This window comes from Cupressus sempervirens, chromosome 8 (genome assembly GCF_028749045.1).
Source record: "Cupressus sempervirens isolate cs-2001-9-10 chromosome 8, ASM2874904v1, whole genome shotgun sequence".
NCBI classification, from domain to species: domain Eukaryota; kingdom Viridiplantae; phylum Streptophyta; class Pinopsida; order Cupressales; family Cupressaceae; genus Cupressus; species Cupressus sempervirens.
Window position 1 is genome coordinate 34897094 of NC_143125.1, and position 27445 is coordinate 34924538.

General features: G+C 35.5%; 1 protein-coding gene across 3 annotated transcripts in view; it reads left to right on the forward strand.

Annotated features, from left to right (window-relative positions):
* LOC149541455 (Protein kinase superfamily protein) overlaps window positions 1-27445 on the forward strand; it is a 144622-nt gene that overhangs the window by 108102 nt on the left and 9075 nt on the right. For all 3 annotated transcript variants that reach the window (XM_089796712.1, XM_089796713.1, XM_089796714.1), the window contains exons 7-11: window positions 2519-2585; window positions 2752-2837; window positions 3100-3150; window positions 3455-3502; window positions 27280-27406. In XM_089796712.1, coding sequence (XP_089652838.1) covers window positions 2519-2585; window positions 2752-2837; window positions 3100-3150; window positions 3455-3502; window positions 27280-27406 — 379 coding nt within the window. The remainder of the gene's footprint in view (window positions 1-2518; window positions 2586-2751; window positions 2838-3099; window positions 3151-3454; window positions 3503-27279; window positions 27407-27445) is intronic.

Here is a 27445-nt window from a genome sequence, read left to right on the forward strand (position 1 = left end):
AGTACAAAACTATGATAGACTATATATCATTAATATAATAAATATGATAAATAGAATAACATCAGCTATAATTGACCTATGATTACTTTAATAATATAACATATAATCAATATTATAACAAAATAGTATTTAAATAGTTAAATAAAATAAATGAACAAATTGAATTATAATATCAATATGATATATAAATTTAGCATAATATTATATATATAAATGAATATAATAATATTAAAAAATATATATAATAAATGATAATCAAAGGCTACCATTACTGTAAGTAGAATATATTCTAAATTAAGAATCAACTTATTACAATAGTTATTAGACGATGTCCAAAATGAATCAGTGACGGAGCCTGTCAAATATACACCTCCGAGAAATTTCAAAACAATACCAAGGATGCTGACTGGTCAATCTTAGACAGCGAATGGGATCTGACAGACATCAAGACCATTGAACACGAAGAGTAGAGGAAAAACAAGGATCAGAGAATGCACTCATGATTCACGGCAGCCCTGTTCTTGGCACCACAAATCATATTGTTATGGAGAACAGGCAATAATGGAAGTGAAATCTGCAATGCAGAAACAACAAATTATGGGATATAACGGGAAGACAATATGACAAGCCAATAAATCATGATGCTTGATGCTCAAGGCAGCATACTAGGAAAGCAGTATAATAAGTCTCCATAAAGAACATATACATTTTGGCCTGACTGTCATATGTTAGCAAGAATGGGATGATAGAGGATGATACACTGCAATCTGTATCAGGGATACAAAATGTTCAAAAAGGTATATTCAATGACAGAGGGAAAGACTTCAATTAAGGAAATAGTTATGATTTCAGACCTGCCAGCATGTATTAGTAAAGCTATTAAGCATAATTAGTTGTGATATTATTTAATAAATACAAGTCTTAAGACATCAGATTCTTATTCCTTAAACCAAGGGATTATGGGAAATCATATTTATTATATCAAATGGTGTGTTTTAGCAAAAAGAAGAGACACCAACTCTCACGAAGAGATATTTGTCATTCATAAGAGGATATATATAAAGGATTGGAAGAGGAAAGTAATCATGACAGGATACCCTTTTTAATTCTGCTTCATATCCTTTGTGGACTAGTTCAAGTCAAGCAGCAGCCTCTTTGGCTTTGGATGCCTAATTACTAGTGCTAAAAATCAGACACAGTGCCATATTGAATTACTCATCAGACATATCAAGTAACCATTCAGATCATAAGGCCTCAAGAATTTCTGTTATAATCAAGCATATAGGGCAAGGGTTCATACAGATTGACAAGTCTTATCAGACCACCACAAGTCATCTTTCCAAATTGGTAGATCTATATTAGACACAGAAGATAATAGATCATCCAGCGAGTAGTATATTGCTGTCTTACAAGAAGAATATGAGATAAGTGATCAGAATAATCCAGTGGGTCATTTATATCATACACCATCATTCCACCACCATCACATAAGATTATATCTGAACGGAGTATAATATCAGAAATAATCATTGCATCAATATAAATTTGTAATACTTAAAAGTATGGTTCGAGATTCTTAGGGATAACGTAATTCAGATACTCTAATAGTACATATCGATTAAGTTTGTCATCTTAGTACAATTGTTATCAACGATTCAATATTTGGAAAGGATCTCATTTTATTTAGTAACTGGAGATTTTAATCAGAAAATGGTCTGGTGCAATTGAAATCTAATTAAAAAGCCGCATCATATTAAGAGATTGCACATGGGGAAATTACAGATTCTTCCATTATATAAATATTAACAACCAAAAATACTAAGTCAGCCAAAACTGAAAACTCCCATGTAAGCAATCAGTGTCCAAACTGACTGTTACCAAAAATAGTAAGTCTCAGACAAGTTGTCCAAAATCTCTCTAGAAAGTGTAGATTATCTCTATTAATTTGTTTAGCACACTAGCAATACTGAAAATCCCATCTGATCATGCCAACACCAACCACACTAGAAGAGAACCCTGAATAATGGGAATATTGCACTCCCATCCTGGCCTAGGAAATAAAGTTAGGCTAGATGACCCCGCTTGAAGATCACTTAGGAAAATAAGACATTACAAAATCCAATCTTAGCCAAAAGGGTTTTCATTCTTCGACAGAACATGAAGATATGTTTGATCATGATTCTCAAGAGAAAGAGAGTTTGAGTTTGTAAATTAGTAACCTTATGTAGGGAGTTAAGGGAATTACAGTTAGATATTATATTGCTTTTCCCTTTTCCTCATTTTGTTTTTATGCATTGACAATGTTTTAATTAAACTTAGCATTTGAACCCCATTCCTATTGCTACTTTTAATAATGCTCTTTTTAAAAAAGAACTCTTTTTAAATATCCAAACATAAGTTTGCCTTTTAATGAACACAGCATAAAGTTATTTGGACAACTTAGTTATATTATTGATTATCTTCTTATTGCAAAAGGGGACATGCTAATCTCAGCAATATTTCTTTTTTGTTTGTACAGATATTTCCTGAGTATCAGTTTGAATGGATCGTGCCAGAATTTGAAAAGACACTGTCTAGGGAACTTGGTAAGGATTTTAATCTCTTGTTAAGTTTATTATTTAGGGGCAGTTTCATACATGCATGGAATGTGCCTGATTTAAAAAGCTAATTGCAGAGTCTAATAATTTACTTTGGTATATATTTTTATATACATATTTCTTACAGTGGCTAATTTTACAGTTGTTTAACCAGACTTTGTCCAGGAGGCAGAAAATGCAGAAAGAACAAGAAGGAATTTTAGAAAAAATAATGCGGTTAAGGTTCCCGATATCTTCTGGGTATAAAGCTAATTATATCTTAGTCCTAGATGTTTGTTTATTGTAAACAGCTCAATTCCCACGATTTTGTTTCTTTATGGTTTGTAACTTACTGTGGCATAACATTATTATCATTTCAGATAATTGTATTATATCTTCACTCGCTAGTTATACATGTTTCATTTTGGTAGATATGTGTATCCATTCGCGTTTCTGCACAAAGAGCGTTGTATCCAATTGCAATGCTCTACACTAACATGATTGCTTTAATGCTAATTCTCAGGATTTGACTAGAACACAAGTTCTCACAATGGAATTTATGCATGGTTGCAAGGTATGAGAATTTTTCTTTCAACAAAGGCAAAAGTCAATAGTTAGATCTTAATCTCCAAACTCAATGCAATATTTGTTGTGGTTAAAATCAAAGTAGTCTGACTTCTATTTGTGAATAGAATTGATAATTGACATTTTTATGAAATTGCTGAATCAATCCAGTTTACTTTCATCTTTTTCTCAGATAAAATTGACTTCTTATTTTCCCAATATTCTATTCTCACCCATTTATATGGATTTGTTTTCAGTTTATTTTATAAATGTTTAATCATGCATAACTCATGACTATTGTATTCTCTATACAGATTGATAATTTGGAATGCTTAGTGAGAGCAGGTTTAAATCCAAGAAAGGTTGGTGACCTCAACCAATGAAATTTTATGTCAAGACACAATGTCTAATGAAATGTGGGGATTTATGTTGTATCAAATTTATAGAATAAGGTACTAATGGATTGTAGGAAATTGTGTAGGAAGAGAAATTCAGTTCAGGTTTTTAATAAGTACAGTAAAAATAATTTGATTTAAAAAAATAAGTTCGAGATCATCATATCAAATATTGGGCAATGCTTTTATAATTTTCTTGTAATGGTGGCTTTACTTTTAAAGCTTGATTAAAAAATAATCATCTTGTAATAGTTGACATTTTGTAGCAAAAATCTTCTTAGAATTGACTTGACAAACCAAAAGAAAATTATTTTTGTCAATTAGTTGGGATCAAGAAAAATTGGGAAATTAAAGAATGCTGCAAAATTCATAAAATCAAAGAAAAATATTGGTTTTTTTATTTCATCCGTAATTAAGAAAAAAATGGTTCTTTCCATCCAATGCATCTGTAATATTTCTATCTATTACTATTCAAAATCCAAGTAGGGTTTCGGTGTTAGTCGGCATAAGGTCAAGGGGTGCCCTAGTTGTCGTGATTCAAGGCAGGGTAATGGTTAGAGGCTCTACCACAAAGACTAAAAGGTGATGATGGATCAAACAGCGTGATTTGAAACGTTGATGATTATAAAAAAATTCACACAATCTAATCTTGCATTACAAATTAAGGTTTGAGGCCACACCCTCATGGAACATGCAAATTTTTAAAATGTTCATCACTTATAACCATGACCCAATCTCTAAAAAAATGTCATTTTAGAGGTCATAAAGCATTGATTAAGCCACATTTCAATGCAAGTGGAATGGATATTTGCTAAAGAATGAATACCCTTGAGTGCACCCTAATTGATCCTAATGTTTGGTTTGTTGTTGAGAATAATTATAATGTCATCAAGTATGTTGCTAAGTTGTTAAGTATGTCGTTGGGTTGTTAGCATACCCGAGGGGCAGGCAGTTATGGGTCGTGACTGTTCACCTCGCACCCTCTCGGGGTTTATATATGCACTTTGTTGGATGGAATAGATCATGATCATTGTGTATGAAGTCATGGTGTCTTGTGGACTCTAAACACCTAGATGTAAACTTATTTGACATTAATGAAGAAACTGGTAGTTCTTTGATATTGCTTTGTTTTATGTTGTCTTACATTCCTTGCTATTTTATTATGTATTAATTCACTTACCCATAGCATTAAACAATTGGCGTCGTTGTCGATACAAACTCGGGAAGTGATGGAGTGTTGATGGTGAAGGGAAAATCATGTGGCAGCCAACAGACTACGGTGGAAGTAGTAGCCAAGAGCACAAGGAAGAAAACCTAAAGCTCTTTGAAGGTGAATGTGCATTGACATCAGACTTTGTTGCGTTCTACAATTGTTGATTGAAACTCATTAGGAGGGAAGCCGCATGAGAAGAGGTGCGGGAAGTGTTGTGTGGTATGCCCTCGGAGCGAGCCCCATAGTCGATAGGTTGATTTGTCATCTCCCTCGATTGTTGGCGCAAACCTTCCTTGCTCTCCAAAAGCATCACGAGGCGTTGCTTGGCGAAGACTTGCAACTCATAGAGCTACAGATGAAGATAGAGATAATGGAGACAGAGGCACAAAGGGTAGAGCCTATGGGGAATGATGTGCTACTAGTGGCTAAGACAACAACGGTAGATTCTTTTTTAAATGAGTATAACATGATAGTGATGGCGCCAGTTGGGACCACCTCACCTCCCCATAATGCACATTACCTACTGCTCATGAGATAGAAGATCTTGATGGAGAGTTCATCGGTTAGATCGATGCACATGGAGTTGTGTTGATGTCAGTTTTGTATCACTACTTAACATATAGGAATTGAATACTTGATACTGAATACCAAACACACAACCCTCTAGAAAAGTAAATACTCATGAGGAACATGAGAAAAACTCCAAGGTTCCTTACACTTGTGGATATTAACTCAGTTATATCAATGTGATTTGCTGGTTAATCACATAGGCGGGCTTACGTTATTCATTCAAGGATGTTGGAATTTTGCTGTGATGGTGATGAATCTAGCTTTGCAATGTATACTAGCACCAAATGATGTTGATGGTGATGATGGAGGGAATGTCTACCAACGATGCTTCTGCTTTTCTAACTTTCTAAGAATGAACTCCAACTACTCAATTACTTGTTGGTTTACTTCTACTCCTATGAATGGAAAGATTAGCAGATGGACAGGGATCAAATCTGATGAAAGCTTACTAGTGGCTCTACCTCAATAGATGCAATAATTCAAGGGAAAAAGACTAGATTACTAGGCAAGGCTTCCTAACAAGCCGCTAGGATGCTAGTGGCCTAGTTTATAGATCCCTATCAAACATCCACTAATATCACCATACAACAATCCATCTATTCTTACTCTTGTTTATCAACATTCTTGAAATAAAATCCACTTTAACAACTTCAATGAAATTTAATTCTAACTATTGGAAGTAGAAACCATGTAATAAAACCAAGTGTCCCTAATCACCATGCAAGTTACAACAATGATAAAGAGAAGCAATTTTGGTATTATCTTAAGCAACAATTTTCTTCAACCTTTTACAAATGAGAGCAAATGGCCTTATATAGGGGCCAAAATTACAACCAATAGTAGAGATTAAGAGGCAAAATCAATGATCCATATTAGATCCCAGAAACCCTAATTAGGATTGCCACCCCATTGGCTAATGAGAAGACACCATCTCATCAATGGACCAATAAAAAAAAAGAAAAGTGGCAACCAATGAGAAGGCACGAAAATGGTAGCGAATTAGAATCAAACACCTATCCTACCCAAGAGGAAGGAGAATTCGCTACTTGGGCTTACATCAAATGATCCTCTAATATAATTCTACTCTTTTCTTTCATCTTTTTAGCCAAGGCAATGAGCTTGGCTAGCTTGTCATTGACTTCCTTCATGGGAGGGCAAAGCATGTGCTTCATCGTGAGCTCAGCTAAATTCGTCATATTGCTTGTTGCTTGTAGTGTCTTCTCATGATCCTGCTCATATTCTTTCTCATATCTGATAAAGGCATTGAGAGAGGCAAGGGTGCCCAATGCTTCTTCTTGATGGCAACCTTCCCCAACTCATCCAATCTTGATCCAAATTCTGTCTCACTGACGTTCTCCTCTCTAATATCTTCAAAGCCAAGTGCAACCCCAACATCGCCCAATATGGTTGAAATGGAAGTGTCAACGCTTGGGCTATGCTGTGCAATCTCATTCCATATCTCTTCAAGTATCCTCAATCTGATGTTCATGGCAACATACCAAGACTCCATTGTATTCATTCATCCATCCACCAACTTGGCTCTTTCCAAATATTTCTCCTGTAGCCCAATAAATGCCCGTAGCCTAGGAATGGCTAAGTCCTTGACTGGAAGGAAATCCTTCCACTCCCCTTCAAATGTTTTGAATTTGTCTCTAATAGCCACTAGTGACCTGAATGTTGAGATAAAGGAAGGCAAGAAATTTTGCCCATCTTGGATTATATCATTGATCCAATCTTTGATTTCGTGTAGTTGAGCCGATATCTCTTTTATGTTGCTCCTGCTATCTTGCGGAAAGGCTGCCTGATGCAACTGTTGGATAGGCTGGCAATTTCTCTAGTACTTGTTTTCGGCCTCCAACTTTACTATCCTCTCATTTGCCTTCCTCAACCTTTCTCTAATTGAAACCATGCCTTCTAGATCTCCTCACACTCCATGTCATCCGTGATTCTTCCCAAGTTATGCTCTACTATCTCATAATCCTAGGCTACAATCTCATCCATTGCCTTGCTAACCTTTGGTATAGCAATCTGAACTTTTCGGTGACCCTCATCATCACTCCTGATTACCTTTGCCACTGTTTTTGCAATTTTTTTATGGTTCTTGCTATCTTCCTTTTCCACTAACCCTTGAATATCTTCAACTGTTTAGTCAGTTACCACCTCACCTCTTGGCATAAGCATTTGCCTTAACCATAGTGGTACAATGCATCTCCCCAAATCTGGATTCGGTTCAACTAGCACAGCATCACCAACAACCTCAAGCGCTTGGCTTATTTTCTCAACATGAATTGGCCTATCCTCCTCTTCACTAGTGACTGTCATATCATCTCCATGTTGGTTCTTCGAGAGAGAAGAGTACTTGGTATTGTCACTATAACCACTTGATTCCGAATCAAAGCTCACCTCTACCGTGACCCCTTGTTCACTTGTATTATCCCCTTGGCTTCTAGCCTCAATTATGCTCTCCCTTGACAGTGCTGCATTTTGTCTCTTTGTTCGAGACTCTTGGTGTTCTTTACTTTTCTCAACCTCTAAATTTCTCTTCTTGCCCTTAACTACTCTTGGTTGTTGGCACTGCCTCCACCTTTTTGTTTGACTGACTCCACTAGACCTTCTTCCTCCAGTTTCATCCTCTCATAAGTAAGGCGTACCTTTCGACTTTGTAATTGCCTTAACTTCTCATTGTACCATGACTTAGTGTGTAGATCAACTGTCTTTGTAACTGCCTCTAAGGAAGGATCCTAATGATCATCCCAATTCACTGGACCCAACTCTGTTCCATCCACTGTATCATAATCTTCTCTTAGCACATTTTCATGATCTTCCAGTTGATCGGGAATATCAAGGCCTCTCCATCTAATTGCCCTCATGATGTTCACTGACAACATTGAGAACGCTAGCTTTCTCACATGAAAGTCATCTTGTGCATTGGCCCAAAAATCTTCTATAGTAGGAATATGTTTGAATATGTTTTTGTGGGATGCCTTGATAAGACCATTATGATCGAATCCCTGTCTTGCTTTATACCATCCTAGATGATATCGCTCTAACTCTTTCTCCGCAGCTGCAAAGACAACAAGATTGGGGCAAGTGTCATTGGCTATTCCAAATGAGAAGGTAGTCCCTGTCTCATCCTTAAGTTTCATCATCTTGTCATAGTGCTCAAGTTGCCTAGCCAACTCCATCAAAACTATCTTGTCGGGTGGGTACCTTGGAAGTCTCTTGGGGCAAACTGTACTTCGTGCTACTCTAATATATGTGAATTGCGGAAATCGGATGAACCAACTCCCATACTTCTTAACTTTTACTTTCGCTTCCGTTGAGAGCCTTCTAGCAATTGTCCCTTGTAATATCCTTACTGTCCTCATGGAAAAGGCATCCTAAAACATCTTATAATCTTTGGTGTTGTGCAAATGAAGTTGTGGATAGCACTCATGCACCAAACATTGCCTTGGCCCATTGCCGATCAATTCTAAGGTCTTAAGTGCATGATTTTCATATAGTCTCGCAATTAGATAAAAAAGATAGGATCCCATATAGAATTGCTTTTGATTTTGCATTGTCCTAAGTTGCAAATCTAGATTTTCACTTATGATCCTAGCCCAATCAAAATTTCTCTTTCCATTTTCAATTTCATCAATAAAGTTGTACATCCAACTCTCGAATTGCATACTTTGAGCCACGCCCACGATTCGGCTAAGAAGCACGATAAGGTCACCATACTTCGGTTTGAAATTTGACTCGGTGACTCCCTTATTGCCTTCGTGTAACCAATTTTGCTTTAGATGAATGAAGTAGGCCTCCTGGTTACCCTGAAAGAACTTGGTTGTTTGATCCATCATTACCATTGTCATGCCTCTATGCTGGGGAATATTGAATACTTCTTCGACCACTTGTCCACTGATGTTAGCCAACACTTTCTTCCCTTCATAAAAAATGATGGACTTGGTCACAATATCAAATCGGGATGCACATTGCATTATCGATTCCAGACAAGGCAAGGTAGGAGGGAAAGCCGCCACATGTACAATCCTGCTCTTGTAGATCTTCTTTTCCATGGGGGATCATCCTCCCTTCAATCTATCCTTCAACTGTACCATGTTCACCGTGCCGATATTGGTATCACTTATTCGCCTCACTTTCAAGAAGAAGTTGGTATTAGGCATCATGTCTTCCTTGTCTTTTTTGGTATTCGTTCCCTTTGGCTTCTTGCTTGTACTAGCATCTACCATTCTAAACAATTATTTTTGCCTCTTCGTTCTAAATGATATGGACTACACTTATCAATCTCCAACCTTCTTTCTATCGATGAAATCTAGCTTATTTCTGCCTCTCCAAGTCCTATCTCTACACTTATCAATCTCCAAACGTCTTACATAGGGATGGGACTACCACTTATTTCTACCTTTTCGTTACCTTAGGATGGACTACATTTATCAATCTCCAAACTTCAATCCTAGGGTGGTCTAGCTTATTTTTGCCTCTTCAAGTGTCCTATCATGAAATCTACACTTATATCTCCCAACTTCAGCCTATCAATGGAAATGTTGAAGTGGTGGATGAAAAGTGCAAGAAGAAGATAAGGGAAACGACCAAGCCAGAACAAGGAATATAATCTGCCTTTACCAATAACTGGGTGTCTTCACATTCAGATTAGATCTCGGAAATTTCAATCCTCCAAAACATGATGCCCTAGCAAATGAATTGCTTGCAAAATCTGCTCATGCCACTAAATTTTGACCTTAAATTGCCTTGCCAATTCACCAAATAAAATCGCCAAGCTGGAAAAAGAAATTCCTGCCAAAGAAAAAAAAAAAACTTCAAAATTGTTGTTAATCTCGCAAAAATCAGGCCTCTTCACCACAAATCGCCCTAGGGCAGAAATCGCCCAGCTTGAAGGGAAAAATTGCTGCCAATCAATGGAAAAATCAGACTTCAAAATTGTCCTAGCTGGAAATTCACCCAACTTGAAGAAGAAATTCGCATATCCAAGGAGGAAAAAATGAATGAGGAAATAAGAGGAGGGGAAGCCCCTCTTATACCAAACTTTTGCCTCCAGAGTGGGCCGACCTGCCTCGAGGGAAACAAAACTAAGTTAATCCCTCAATTAATGGCCCAAATTTAAATGCAATATTAAAATTACTTAGTCCTATAGTGAAAGTAGCCCATTCAATTGCTAGTTTAATCTGAATTTGCAAAATAGAAACAAGGTAAGCCTAGGAGATGTCAAAATTTTCATTTAACAATGCTTTGGTAATTAAAATATTATTAAAATTAAATCTAGGAAGCCAAAATCGATTTTCAACTCAAAATTACCAATTTCCTTTAAAATTTCTAAAATCCTCTAAACAAAATTTCAACCAAATCAATACGATTTTGCAATTTAATTCAATTTCAATCTTGCAATGCAATTTCAATTTTTTTAACAAAATAAATCCTTTTCCGGGCAGTCAAAATTCAAACTCCAATTTCAATTTCACTATAAAAAATTTCCTTTTCACCAAAAATATTTGAGATTTTCCAAAATGACTAAATCTTAAAAATTCATTTTGAAAATGTTCAAGCTTATACAATTATTTCAAATTTTCAAAAAAAAATCCATCTAAGTCCAAAATATGCAAATTTATCCTGCTAGATATCGTTTAATTATCGGAAAAAATGTTGTCGTTTGAATTTTGTTTGGCCTAAGAACAAAATTACATGTTCTAAAAAAATCAAGTTTTGCACTGGCTGATAAATAAACCGAATCCCCTCCTAGCCTGAAGGCGTCCAAAGTGTAAAAATCGTCAATTAAAAAAACCTTTGGACAACTCCAAATTTTGCTAAGGCAATCGAAAAATTCCCAACAATCTACGAAAATTGCTAAGGCTTGCCTGGAAAAGGTGTCCTCAAAATTTTTTGGGGTGATTATGTGAAAACCTCACAAAAAGTTGTAGCAGATAGACTTTGAGCATCCTTGAGAGCCAGAGACTTTAATAGAGATAGAAGAAGCATACCCTCGATAGAGACATTATTCCTACAATAGAGAGTTTGGAGCATGGACATCTCCAGGAGTCACAGAGGGAGTTTTGAGCAGTACTTGCAAGAGGTGGCCGCAAGAGATTGGCGAGTGATAGCCTCAGCTCAGCCACAGGCCTAGGAAGGGGTGATCCAGGAGTTAGGGAGGCTATTGACTTTTATCTGAGGGGGATGTGTCTAGGCATTCGAAGAGTGCTATGAGTCTTGGGATGGCCGGCTATAGAGTCCCTTTCTATGATGGTGATAGAGCTCAAAATTATAAAATTAGAATCTCCATTTATGTATAATTTTTAAGCCATATCACTATCAATTTTGTCTTTTAGATCATTAGCTTTGTGGCTAGTAGGATAGATTCTTTCCTTGCATATTTCCAAGTTACATTTCCAAGCTTCACACACCATTTGTCTTATGCAAATCCGACTCTAAAAAGATCAGCCTTTTCACATGAAGTCTTATACAATTTCGCTCAATCATGTAATTCTACATCACATCAAAGTTTATAAACTATTCATCCATGGTATTCTCCTGCCAATAGTACTTGGATCTACAATCAAAAAGATTCCTCTTGCTACTTTTCACATATCTATAGAAATTGTATGACATGCATTTCTAAGATATACCTGGACCTATGGAATAAACAATTGTTTAAAAATCATAATGACAATAGTGTTGGAGTCTAGAATATGTATAGTTTGGTAATGCTATAGTAGTGATGTGAAATTTTTTGATCCTATCAACAGAATCATAGGAAAATATAAATATATATATGTCCATAGTTATTTCTCAGGCAACAATAAATACCATTTTTGAAGTCAACTTGTCAAGTCATGCACTGTGACTTGTGTGATAGCTGTGTAACATTTGTAGACACACAATATGGATAAATTACACATCGTGACAGGAGGAGCTCTGGAACTAATAAAGAGGTGGAATCTTGAGATTCAAGTTGCCATAAATCTTGAGAAGCCAAACATCTGCAGTAAGGTTTCTAAACTTTCCTAGAAAGAATAGTGTTCCCCCACTGAAGCCAAAGCCTAGTGATGTCCTATAATCATAAACAATTTGAAGATATGGAGCAGCAGCCCAAACACCTGGAGATGATGGAATGGTATTTGCCCACAAAACCAAAAATAATAAATATTTGATCTATTACTAATACAATAGTATATATGATGTGTGCGTAGAAAAAACACATTTAGCGGTTGAAAAACTTGGAAGGAGGAAAGGCCAGTGAAACCCAGAAATCATGATAAGAAAAAGGACCCACCAAGTGTTTTTAAATTGACGACAAATATACATTCATCTTTTCCAAATTCAATCAGGAATGAATAGAAAGCAAGTATAAATCGTAGACAGTGACGAATCTAATGAATTTGTGCTTTTGGAAAGCACCCCCGCTAACTTTTAGGACAACCATGTATGAAGGTGCCGCAAGGGATCAAATTTGGATAGATAATTAATGATCAAAAGTGTTTTTGTAGGCGATATTGTTTCACACGGAGATGCCAAGACCATTATAGCGAGATGCAGTTCAAAATTTATAGTGATTCACGAGCATCAATCACTCTAGATAGACATCAGTCCACACGCTTGACATATATGGATATTGTTAATAAAAAGATTCATCGCAAGAATTGAAGATGAAGAAATGCCGCTAGTTTAATTATTATGGCTAGTGATATGTAAAAACATATATGGTGAGGATAAAATCATTGATTTGTTCTAAAGTTGATCATTTGTGAAATGAAGATAATGTGAAAGGGTATGATATGTGGAAGCACAAAGTAATGTTTTAAGAAATATTAAAATTAGAATTATTAAGAATAAATGATTAACAACTAAAGAGAAATGACTTTTTATTTTGAAAGGTTACGTCCTCCCTCCCATATGATATTGTAAGAATTTGGGATAGCTCTGATACCATGTAAGAATTTGGTATATCTCTGATACCCTGTAAGAATTTGCCTGAGGCAATAATTCAACACCAAGATCAAGAAGCTCAATAGATAGCACAAGAGAGACTAATGATGATCAAATGAGAATTGATTGATTAGATAATTGGATGTGAGATGAATATAAACTAGAAGTGCCTTGTATATAAAGGCAACTAGAATGACTAGGAGTCAGCAAAGAGATGAACATCACAACTAAGGACATGTCCACCAAGAGTGGATTATCCTCCATTGAGCACAGGAGTTTTTGCGATGATGAGAGGATAAGTTTACATAGGTGTATCTCATAAAGAGATGTTGTAGACACCATGTGCTCAAATAAGTTGCTAATTCCTGTGTTGTCAACAAGACAACTCATATGACTATGCATATTCCTAAGTGTCTACATGACAACTAATATAAAAATGCATTATCCTAAGTAAACTTAAGTAAAGTGTAATAATAATTAATTATTTACACTAATAGATATATATAAAAAGGGGACATAAGAGAGGATATTGTAAGACATATTTGGAAAAACATTCATATTCAGGAGAAATTATTTTATATTACTTGTACGAAGGGATAAGGAGTTCAATATGACTTTGTAATATAAATTCTATTATTTTATTTTTATAATAAAATAAAATGTTCTTTGTTTATTTTTAAATGGCATGGAGATTTAAACTGTAGATGAATCGTCCTTTGTAATTTTTTTGGAATCCTGTATACAATTTTAATGTCGGATAAGTGGACACAATCATTTAGCATTTTAAATTTGATCATCACAGATATTGTGAAATATTAAATCATTTTCATATTTGTGTCCAGTTTGTCTCCCTACCAGAGGAGTTAAAGCTCAATTTGGACTAATTTAAGATTGTGTAATATTTGGTTTGTCGCATCTTGATGATTTAATTGTTAGCAGTATAAGTGCGTAAGAACTTTATGAAGTTGTATATGAAAATTCACTGAAGTTGACTCTATTGCCCAAATGAGTAGAGGGACTGGTCTTTTTATTATTGAAGTCATAAAATATATATCTTCCTTCCTACAAGCATCAAATCCATTATTTACAAATATTTTACAAAACATTCAATTCAAATACTCAGCATCCAGTTCTCATTTTAATCGAGTTCGAGGACCTTGCCAGCCAAAGAACTCCAAAGTTTAGATTCGCTTTAGAAAAGCTCTGAACTAGGTGATCAGGTTCGAGGAGAAAGTCTAACCGCCTAGGTGTAGTGAGCCTGAAGTGCAGGGAACTCGAACCGCACTGTTTAGTTCTGTTAAGTTGGCCTTAACCGGTTGGATATCCCAGCATCGAGCAGGCAAGGCTCGTAGGATTCCAATTTGCGGTTTTGGGAACCAATAGATGGAAAATTGGGTTCTTTGGGAGAGAGTAGAGGAGAGATGGGTGCATACCTTGATGAGGGAGATCAAGCGGGCTTTTAGAGAGGGCTGTTATACTCTATCGTATAGAGAACCTCTCTACCACTCATGAGGTAGCATGAAGGGAGTTAGCTACTTAGTTGGAGACAATTTAGGGAGAGATGGCTTAGCTCCGGAAAGATGTGGTTCGAGAGCTGGAGGCATGGGAAACTAAGAAGAGAACCATGCACACCAAGAGAGATGCTTTGTTGACACATTTGGAGGAGTTCTAGGAAGAGAGACCTACGTCGGAGTCTTGCTTAGCAAGTTCCATGGAGACGGTGGACGCAAAAGAGAAGCTAGTGGAGGTACACATGATGGTCAAGCGTACTATGTTGCGAAAATTGGTAGCTAATAAGGATTTACAGCTCAGGAATGTAATCACCTATTTTTGGTCTAGTAAACTATAAGCCCCCTTTCTAAGTTTTCTATAAATCTATATGCTAGACCACATTATGGTTAATCAACTTTGCATAATTATTCAATCATTAATCCTTGATCAAATCATCAATTAATTATTTACTCAATTTTATCCTATAGTTGACCACTTTTGTTAGTTTTCAAGATCACTGCAAATGTAATGGGACTATATATGTTTTTTATGTGTTTTTCTAAGTGCAGGTCCAAATGCATATATATAGGAGTAGAAGAGAATGTCTCTATGTTAATCAATATTGGTTATTGTAAATTAATTTCCGTTAGACATTATTAACAATTATATATATATATAGATGTCTAATTGATGATTAATCAAATGCATCAGTGTTTAACCAATAGCCATAGGGGATTAACTCTAGATCAATTCAATCCGATTGAAGCTGCAAAATTAACACTCCCTCTTAGTTAGGGAGGATTGTTATAGAACACATTATGCTTTCAAGCATATAGAGAGATAACATGTCAATATGATAATTCTTGACAAAACATATTTAAGGATATCAACATACATCCATCAAAATAGATGTTATCTTTTAATATCATCCGAAGTATATTTCAACAAGGAATATCAACCATATGACATTCATCATACTTATATTCTCTTGGTATGTGCATTGGCATCATGTCCATGATGTGTACCAAGAGAAAGTCATATCGTAGAAGGATATGGGTTATTTAATCTCCGACACACTTCGAGATAGTAATTGAAGGTAGTCTATCAAATAATAGTCATGATCTCAAGGACACCAACTTAATGTAGTCCATCATGACTAGTATCACGATCTTCAACATATTCCGGGACAACAACTTAATGTAGTCTATCATGATACGTTCGTTATCATGATCTCCTACACATTCTAGGACAACAACTTAATGTAGTCCATCATGATAATAGGTCAAGCCGTTGTTGAGATCGTCAATTTACAATATTAACCTCACAAACTCATCAATGAAAGACTATCACCTTTTGTGACATTATCCACATATGCAAAATAGTAACGCACACGATATCCATCATGAACCATGTCAAAGTGTGGATCCACCATAGCTGCTCCTAGAGGGTGGAACAAAGGCTTCAACCTCAAACTTCTCTCTTACAGAGAAGAATTCATTTCAAGGAATTTCACCTCAAACTTCTTCCTCATTAAGAAGATCTCAATCTGTTGAATTTTACATCTAGGTTTCTTGTTGGACTCTCTATGAAAAAAAATGTCCAAGATCCTTTGATGTCAATTGAAGTAGATCCTCTAGTTACTCACTCTTGAACTATTGTTATAAGATCATTTAAACGACCAATCTTGATCGTAGAACGAAATTCCATCACAGTATGATCCCTTTCGATGAAAGAGGTCCTTGTCTTGTCTTTGTTTCATAGTCTCATATATTATCACCCAACAACATTCCTAATGCATCATTCTTCTTTTCCTAGAAGAATATTCCTTTGCATATCAACATTTGTAATACAAGTTGCTCCAATGAAGGCCCATATGCATCAAATCAAAAGATGATTCAAATTTGAAACTCTAATGATGTCCCTTCCCTTACATCTCCCTTTTAAAGATGGTTCAATTGGGAATGGAACATTGGTTATTATTCCCCCCCATAGTGTAAAATTATCACTCTTATATCATTGAACAATTATGGAAAACACACAACAAAGAAAGTCTTCATGTAAATTATCTACTCTAGAGCTACCACCAATGAAGTTATCATCTTGATCTTAGTTCAATTTGTAATTCATCTCATATAGCTACACCAAAACTTGGAATCCTTATCAACATAGAATTCAAGCAGCAATAGAAATTTCAAATCTAATTTCTCAATCTCTAGCTATAGAAGCATCAGAAAAACCTTCCTTCAAATCCATGCATCAAGCTTTCTTGTCATTGTTATCATCCAACAACATTCCTAATGCATCATTCTTCTTTCCCTAGAAGAATATTCCTCTACACATCAACATCCTTAATATAAGTTGCTCCAATGAAGGCCCATATGCATCAAATCAAAAGATGATTCAGATTTGAAACTCTAATGATGTCCCTTCCCTTACATCTCCCTTTTAAAGATGGTTCAAGTGGGAATGGAACATTGGTAATTATTCCCCTCCACAATGTAAAATTCTCATTCTTATATCATTGAACAATTTTACATCAACTATGGGAAAAGCACAACAAAGAATGTCTTCATGCAAATTATCTACTCAAGAGCTACCACTAGTGAATTTATCATCTTGATCTTAGTTCAATTTGGAATTCACCTAATATGGTTACGCCAAAACTTGGAATCCTTATCAACATAGAATTCGCGCAGCAACAAAAAGTTCAAATCTAATTGTTGAATCTCCTTCAAATCCACACAGAAAGCTTCCTTGTTAGTGTATGCTTAACAAATTGCCATTGGCAGAAACAATTGCTTTCAAGAAATTGCCAAGACTAAGGATGAGTGACCAATTCTAGCGGAGGATGTTGAATATAAAGTTAGTATTGAGGAATACAAAGTGAACATCTGTAATTATTCAGTAATCATGTCGTAATTCTCAACGATTATAGAAACCAATGTAATATTTTAATTTATCAAATTCTTCAACGGTTCAATATGTCAAGAGTTTGATGGTGGCTTATTTTGACAGTCAGCTCATGATATACAAGTGAATAATTACCGCAAATACGAGTGATAATCATTTGGAAGTTGTCACTTCCTCATGATGTACACAAGGGTTGGGCCTATGAAAATCATACAGTCACACATACAAACTTTCAAATTGCCGCTGAATATCAATCATCTAAGCTCCTCATCCAAAGTTGCCTTTGAAGAAGTATCAGACTCCCCCTAAACTTGAGATCAATCTTCCTTTTTCTTGCAAGTACATTCTCAAAGGAAATGATCAGGGCACATAGCTCTTATAGTATATATACAAATAAGAAAGAGACTAACCCAAGGATAACAATAATATTAGGAATATTCAGTTATTCATAATAATCATAATAGTGTAATATTTTCCTTTAGGATAACATAATTACTCTATTTAAAATGACATTCTTATTCATTACTAATTTTATTCAATGTTTATAATTTTATTTCATATTTCAATCTATCCAATATTCCTTAATAACAATATTGGAGATTCACTTGTTTTAATGTATTAATACGTACCTTACTATGAAGCATACCTCGTTGCTGACTTAGAAGAGCCCGAATTTTAATTTCATTCGTAGTTGACGCCACTCTTATACAACCGTCCACCTCAATTTTATACATTTATTTGTTAATGAATATTTTTATTCATATAACTATTAGCATTAATTTGGTCGGTCAACTAAGTGTCACCTTTTAAACATATATTTGATCTAACTTCGGTTCTCTGTGGGTCCTCCTTCCTATGTGGCAAATGAGCTGTTGGGATCAGAATTTCGAACAGTTATGTAGAACTTATATTTTAAGTGACATCTCGATTAACCTTTGTAGGCCACCATTCTTTGCATTATATATTTTACCTTCTTATTACACAGTGAACACTTAAATATTTTACCTTCCCCATATCTTCGTTTATACCTTACACATGGTGACCACTTGTGATCTGTCCAATATATGTATTGAGTTTCGAAGTTTCATGTTGTAGTCTATGAATCATTATTTTTTATCTTCTCAAAACATTGCAAAATCTTGATGATGGAATATTGTAGTCTATGAATCATCATTATTTTTAATCTCCTCAAACATTGCAAAATCTTGATGATTGATTATAAAATATGATCTACACATCAAAGAGTTCTTGCTTTGTGTGTGACATCTGCAAATGGTCTCCGATAGAAGAAAGAGTGCCTGGTAGAACAGATAATGAAATCAAGAACTACTGGGACTGTCATTTGAGCAAGAAACACTGTCACAATGTCATCTTTGAGACTTCAAGCCATAACACTCCGTCTTCTTCTCCCTTGGACCAGTTGCACAATGAAGTCTTGTACAGGTATGACCATAGCTACCTGATTATAAAATAGATAGTCAACAGTAAGGAGATCAATTGAAGAGCAATAATTTTGATGCTAGCAACATTACAGACAACCAAATTCATTAATCACGTCATATGGCTTGTACATTTCAGTGGCCTCCTCATTCCAAAGTAGAAGACACCAGCACAAGATTTTCCCCATATCTATTTATGAACCATGATGTGGATCTTTCTTCAGACGCTTGGCTGGAACAACGACTGCCACCATCAAACCATTTTTATGAGAGAAATGGGCATGTATTCCACTGAATTGTGGCCATGCAGCCATAGTATTGTTCATCCTCGCCACTTTTTATTGGTGGTTGTTGTGATTATAAATGGGATCTAAATGATTTGGGTAGTGATTTGTGGTGGTTTTGATGAGATATGTGTTTACAATTATATGGGATGTAGAGAGCTACAAGGCCCTCCTCAGCTAGCCTTGGATTATGAGTGCTTGTCCATTGACTCTAACAAGTTTGATGCACAAATGGTTTTTATATTGAAGACAAACTGGACCAGTTTCCCCAACACATTGATAATAATCTTCTCCTATGCGGTCCATGGCTGATTTACTGACTGCAAGTCTGGTTATTATCTGGTAAGTCTCTAAACTTGAATCTATCTATCATGCATTTAATTAATGTTCTTATATTTGTAGTTGGCTTTGATACCATGTTAGTTTTCAAGATCACTGCAAATGTAATGGCACTATATATGTTTTTTATGTATTTTCCAAGTGCAGATCTGAATGCATATATACAAGAGTAGAAGAGACATGTCTCTATGTTAATCAATATTGGTTGTTATAAGTTAATTTCCATTATACTTTTTAACAATAATATGTGTATGTGTGTGTGTGTGTGTGTGTGTGTGTGTGTGTCTAATTGATGATTAATCAAATGCAATAGTGTTTAACCAAGAACCATAAGGAATTAACTCTAGATCAATTCAATCCAACTGAAGCTACCACATTAACAACTTTATCCTAAGTTTTATTTAATTGAAAGAAGATGTCCCCTTTTAATTAAATAAAATTCCCTTTATTCTATGTGCACATGAAAAGACATTTTCTAATTTAAAAATAAAAAGAAAAAGAAATTGTCTAAAACTTAAATGCACACTTTCCAAGTGAGTGGAATTTCCTGACTTTTTAAAAGGGCTTTTGCCTCTTTATCTCCACCACTCATTCTTTTGCCTCTTAATCTCATCCACTCCTTTTGCCTCTTGAGAATCTTGAGTGCATGTATCAATGAAAGAACAAATCTCCACCATTGCCTTTTGCCTCTTAATCTTGACTATCCAAATCTCTTTAAAAGGAGGCTCTCTCCTTACTCTCTCATACCTTAGGTCTTCATGCTAATGTTATGCTGTCATTTTGATTCTTGAATTATTGAGCACTTGAGCACTTTGCACTCTCATACTTGCATTCTAGCTTAGTATTTCCTTGCATTGCACTTAGATTAGCATATCTAGCTTAACTAGGAGGAAGTAATCTTTCATCTTGTTAGCTTGGTTTACTTTCTTGTACTTGCCTTATTGTAGTAGCTTAATCTTGCATTTCATTGAATTTACTTTATATTGCATACTCACTTGAGATCTTAGATACTAGCAGTCCTATTGCTTGTACTCTTTGAATGTCTCATTCTATGGTGCACCTTGCAAGGGTCTCTAATCCTTAGGTTCATTTCATGGCCACTATCATATCATTTGGTTCCTTGTACGTCATGGATAGAGAGCTACAAGACGCCTCTCAAACTTCCTAATCCATGGGATTCTTTGAGAATAATGGTTTATAAAAGTGTGCTCGCTTTTTAGCATACATTTTTGGCACCCACCATGGGGCTAGAACAAAGTTTCTAGCTCCATTTTGCATCATTTTTGGATTTTCTTTGTGCAAGTTTGTCATTTTTATTTTCCAGCATGAAATATTGTACGACAGAGTTCTATTCTGTGTGCGATAAACTTCAGGTCTGTAGGCGATATTCTATCGTATAGTTCTGTCACCTGCATGTTAACTAGAATATCATCCTAATTCTAATGCTACACCTTTTTGGTCAAACTTAGTCAAACTGGGGCATATTCTCATCCCTAGGTGGCCAAAACTTGGTTCTATGCTGTCTTAATCGCTTATCAACCATCGTGAACCATACCTTAACTCGATTTGATCAAATCTATCTCATTTTTGCATCTCCTCTATATCATTTCGATTTCAATCCTAGGGGGCAGAAATAATCTATCATTGATCTTTCAAAGTTGCAAATTTATTATGTTGTTCTATCATCACTAGGGCATCTTAGTTTCATTTCTTTACATCAAGTTGAGATCCTTCAAACCTTTTTGCTTGGGGCAGATGCTTGATCTATCAACTTTGCTCTTGGACATATCAGTTCTGGTATTGTCTTGTCAGCCTAGTCCTAATGTTCAGTTTCATCACTTCACATCAAACTGTGCATTCAGGATTATCAACCTTGCTAATCTTCATTTGACCAGGTTTGGGCCAGATCTCTTATCAATTTCTTGACATCATCATCATTCTTTGACTCAGTGTGCTTATTCAGGTCGCTCACTCATTGAGTCAAAGAGGGCCAAATGCAATTACCTAATTTTGTTCTAGTAAACAATAAGCCCCGTTTATGAGTATTTTTTAATTGTATATGCTAGACCACATTATGCTTAATCAATTTTGCATAATTATTCAATCATTAATCTTTGATCAAATCATCAATTAATTATTTATTTGATTTTATCCTATGGTTTGACTACTTTATCACAAGTTTTATTTAATTGAAAGAACATGTACCCATTTAATCAAGTAAAAATCCCCTTTATTCTATGTGCACATGAAAAAGACATTTTTTAATTTAAAAATAAAATAAAAGATACTGTCTACAACTTAAATGCACACTTTCCAAGGTGAGTGGAATGTCTTGAGTTTTTTAAAGGGCTTTTGCCTCTTTATCTCCACCATTAATTGTTTTGGTTCGTAATCTCATCCACTTCTTTTGCCTCTTGAGAATCTTGAGCACAGGGATCAACTAAAGAACAAATCTCCACCATTGCTTTTTGCCTCTTAATCTTGACAGTCCAAATCTCTCTAAAACGATACTCTCTCCTCATTCTCTCATACCTTATGTCTTCATGCTAATGTTATGCTGTCATTTTGATTCCTGATTTCTTGAGCACTTGAGCACTTTGCACTCTCATACTTGCATTCTAACTTAGTATTTCTTTTCATTGCACATAGATTAGCACGTCTAGCTTAACTAGGAGGAAGTAATCTTTCATCTTGTTAGCTTAGTTTACTTATTTGTGCTTGCATTATCATAGTAGCCTAATCTTGCATTTCATTTACTTTACTTTGCTTTGTATATTCACTTGGGATCTTAGATACTAGCATTCTTATTGCTTGTACTCTTTGAATCTCTCATTCTATGGTGGACCTTGCAAGGGTCTCCAATCCTTAGTTTCATTTGAGAGCCACTATCACATTATTTGGTTCCTTGCACATCATGGATAGAGAGCTATAAGTCGTCTCTCAAGCTTCCTAATCCATGGGATTATTTGAGAATAATGGTTTATAGAACTGTGCTCACTTTTTAGTATACAAGGAGATAATACATGTATGAGTCACGGGCTTTGTTGGCAACAGTCACACCACCATCCAAGGCTACATCACCAAGGACACACTCTCAGCCTTCTACATCTTGATTTCTTTTTATCTCTTGTACAGTTGTCAGTTGGGCATCATTCCATTTTGTTGTGCGTCGTTCAGAGACAACTTTTTTCTTTGTTTTTTTTGGGGGGGGGGGGGGTGATGTTGCCAGGAATAATTACAATGTTATCAAGTATGTTGTTAAGTTGTTAAATATGTCGTTGGGTTGTTAGCATATCTGATTGGTGGTCAGTTATGGGTTGCAACAGTTGACCTCGCACCCCCTCAGGATTTATATATGTACTCTTTCAGATGGAATATCATAATCATTGTGTATGAAGTCATAGTGTCTTGTGGAGTCTGAACACTTCGGATGTAAACTTATTTGGCATTAATGAAGAAGTTGGCAATTCTCTGATGTTGCATTGTTTTTTGTTGTATTACATTCCTTGCTATCTTTATTATGTATTAGTTCACTTACCTGTAGCATTAAACATAGTTATTTTGCAAAAGACATATTTTCCTATGTAAAAATGTGGTTTTGATAGAAATTACAGAAAACAAGTATTTTACTGGTAAATAAAATGAGCAGACAGAAAAATTGTTGTTTATTTGTTGTCCAACTGGCTTAAAAAATTGTGCCAGCAATCAAAAGAGACTCTGACTCTGTCAAAATTGTGTTAGTGATCCAAATGAAAAATCACTAATATGATTTTTATGGAGTTCTCTATAGTTGAGACCACTCACTGATGTTACTTTACTTTTTGCACATCTGGTAGTTGGTAATAAAGATATATCTTATGATATGTTGGAAGGGAATTAAATTTTTATGCTCTGTAAATCTACACTTCTGTTTACTCTGTAAATCTAGACATCCTCTCTATGCATGTGTGGATGTTGTCGATATTGTCCGACTTAGCCCTAGGAATCAAAAGAAAAGCTCGGGATTTATTAATAGGCTGCTGCATGTATGTAGTAGAGGCTGCTGATTTTGTTTCTTCTCAGTCACCGTTTGGTGCTTCTGGTTTGGCCAGCTCTTCTGTTTGTATGCTCAGTCCCATAAACCTTGTTGGTTTTTCGTGGACATTAATATTATTATCTTATCTATCTTATCTTATCTCTACTCACATGATGCAGATTCTACTTGTACACCTCTTGTGTAGGGTGAGTATGACACTTCTTCACATCCTCCAACCTATTCTACTTACTAGGACATCTTTGTGTTCTTGAAGGCACACTTCTCCAAAAAATCATCTAGAAGGCACATTTAAAATTATCAGACATGTTGGGTTTCGCAAAGCACTTGCCATGCTCCAACGACATCTGTGTTTGTGTAATGGCCATCCCCAGGTTCGGGTTTTTTGTAATTCTGATTTTTGCCTACAGACTGATTTTTTTGTTCTTTTCTGATTTCTGATTTTTACAATATATATTGAAGTCTGAAGTTTTTTCCAGCAGCTGCTGTAGGCTGACATCCAGCTATGAAAGATTTGGGATCTGACGCTGGGCTGTATGACTGAAGATAGCTTAGTTTCTTTTTTTGCAACTCACTGATTTTGATCCTCTGCAGACTGAGATTGTTGATGTCATCCTAAGCTTACAATTTTTTTATTCTGATCTGCTGTAGTTATTCTTTACACCAAGCTGGGATTGCTTTTGAATGTTTCCTGAAGCCGTACGTCTAGGGCTGAGTTCTTAGAATGTGATAATTGTGATTTTATCACAATGTCCACTTCCAAGTGGTCAGATTAGTGAGATATGTTTGTCCAAACATAGAAAGACATCCTCACATATCTCCTAGTGTGTTAATGGGAAGATCCTAGTTGGCAAGGGTTTGGGGTACTTGGTGGAGTCTTGGAAACAAAGGACTTCAGAAGGGAGTGAGATCTCTTGAGGAAAGTGGATTGTCTTAAGCGGATTCACCATTGAAGAGTGGTCAAGGGACAAGTCCAAAATAACCTCAGGGGTCAAGCAAAAGTTAAAGCAAATGATCCCACGTTTACAATCATAGATAAGTATAACAAGAACAAATATCTAAGAGAAGAGTAACAGGAAATTGATGTGGCTATGGACACTCACAACTACAGTCTCCAGCTAGTTCTTGATATTCCAGATCTTAAGTGGCCACATTTCACATCAAGGTCAGGGACTATGCAGAAAAAGAATGAGAAGTGAGAGCGACAATTGACCCTATTTTACATGCTGAAATAATATTCGTTCCAAAGATGGCCTTTCCGACAGACAAAATGTAATATTGTAATGCCAGGAAGCAATCATTTAGTCTTGTAGGTAATGTGGGTGCAGATGTCCTGTCTAGTAATGGAAGTTGGTGCAGGTATTTTGTGCTCTTGTGGTGGTAGGTGTAGGATAATCTTTTAAATCCTATAAGGCTTCTAGATGGTAAATCTTAGCCCTTGAAGAGGATTAATTGTGACTATTGATTTGACATATAAAAACTGTAAAAAGTCATGGCTTCTTGTCATTTTGTAAGAATGGTTTTGAGAATTGTTGTTGTTATGCTGCCAAAATGAATGAAAACTTCTCATTGGTTTGGTGATAACTGTGTCTTTTTTGTGAGTTTCATGGTTCTACCTTCTCCAATTTTATTTCAGTTTAGGCTTAGTTAGATGCATGGATGTTATTTGGTTTTAATGTGTTGTATTTATTGTGTTCATACCATTTGTGGCTTGCTGATGTGGGTCACAATGCATGGTTAGTCTGAACTTTTTTATGAAATCTAGTTCGATTGTTAAGTTGTTTGTTCTTTCTGCATGCATATGAGTGTAACAAAAGCTTAATGATATTAAAAAAAAAACTTATGACCCTAGAAGATGGCAGTTGTTATGTGTAGCTGTGTTTACTCGGTGAAGCATATCCAGTTTGGGACTGCAACTGTCATACATTATGGTTTTTATTAGGAATAGATAGGAGTAGACCTCTGTAAACCTTTATCCTTTTTCAATTTATTTCCAGAAGGGAAGTTAGAATACGAAGCCTTGGAGAGAGAGAGAACAGTATTTTCTGCCAGAGAACAAATGTGTAAGTCTCCTTAGTGAAGGCCAACAAATCATATCAAAGTACTGAGTATATTCAAGCACAGTTAAGACCCATCAATTAGGAACCTTGGGGATCTCTTGTTTGATCAATTCCAATAGCATCCAAGAATCCTTGTTCAAGAGAGGATAGGACACACCCTCATTGGACTCTTATTCTGCATTGATGGCATCCCCAAAAACCTGATAAACATAGAAAAAACAAGATTACCAAAAACTTTACCATTTAAAAGATCAATTCTAATCCATTTGCGTACTTATATATCCTTACATAGCGCACAACATATTTGAAGTTTTTGGTTTGAAATAGACCTTTCATGACTGCACACTCATTTTTTGTCTTACCTAAGCGCTTCTATCAGCCCAATTAAGCTGCATGTGTACAAGTTCATTCCAAAAGTTATACATTGCAACATTTCCTTGTCTTTAGATAGTAAAATGGATTGTCTAGTAATGCTGTGTTGTGGATTGAGTTTTAGTCTTTGCTGTAAGCAATGATATTTTTATTTGGTCTATCAAATTGTGCCCAGACAGAGTTGAAATTTCTAGTTTCCTTGTAACATAACTTTTGGGCATGCTATGGTTTTAGTAATTTTCATGGATGTTCGTTGAGAACCCTTTTGTTCACAAAAGTTTGTTAGAATTATTCTCAGTATTGCTCCACAATCTTTTGGATTATGACAAAATTCAGCAAATTGTAACTTAAGAAGTTCAAAAATGTTGACTATTGCTCCACGGCTCCATCTTTCAGAGCTTGAATTCTCTTTGACACATTGCTTTTATGAGTTTCATTGATATTTTGAAAGTCAGATTGTCAACAATATGAAATGAAGTCATTATTTGGAATACATAATTTTGCCAAAAAGGTAAGAAAGGGTACATGCCCATGCTAGTCAGTGTATAATGCCTATTGTTATGTTTTGATAATTATGTTTATCTGTCAATGTATTAATTGTCGTCAATGCATTAATTGTTTTTTGGTTGTCACTCTCAGTTGTAAGTGTTGGTTGGTTGATGGTTGTGTCTCTCTTAGCAGCCATCGGGTCCTTAAAATATATGGTGTACCGCCAAGGAAGGGAATAGGTCATAGTTGGATGAATTGTAATCCAAGATATATTTTACTCCTATATCTAGTACACGCTAGCATCTGTATTATTATTTCATGTATGCATTTTACCAGTTATAGTAGTAAACACCCACGTACTAATGTGCACTCCCACACACTATTGCACATAATCATTGCAAGCTTAGTCACTGCCTCATATTGAATTACTGGATTGACAAACATACTTATTCATTCCTAGATGTAACTTTCATAAGCCTAGTTGGTGCTTTCATATTTGAACTATCATCTTGCACTAGTCTTCTTATTGCCTATAAACTTGGTCTAATGCAATTCAAAGTTAAAAAGGGAAACTGAGTCAAATATCTGGCATAATTGAAATTGTAGGTTGCTCAAGCCTTAGTGGAGGTGTTTGCAGAAATGATATTTGTCCATGGTTATGTCCATGGAGATCCACATCCTGGGAACATATTAGTTTTTCCACACTCTAGCAAAAATGCTAAATTTGACATTGGTATGTGGTTATTTGTGGTTCTTCTGTTAATTCCTTTTT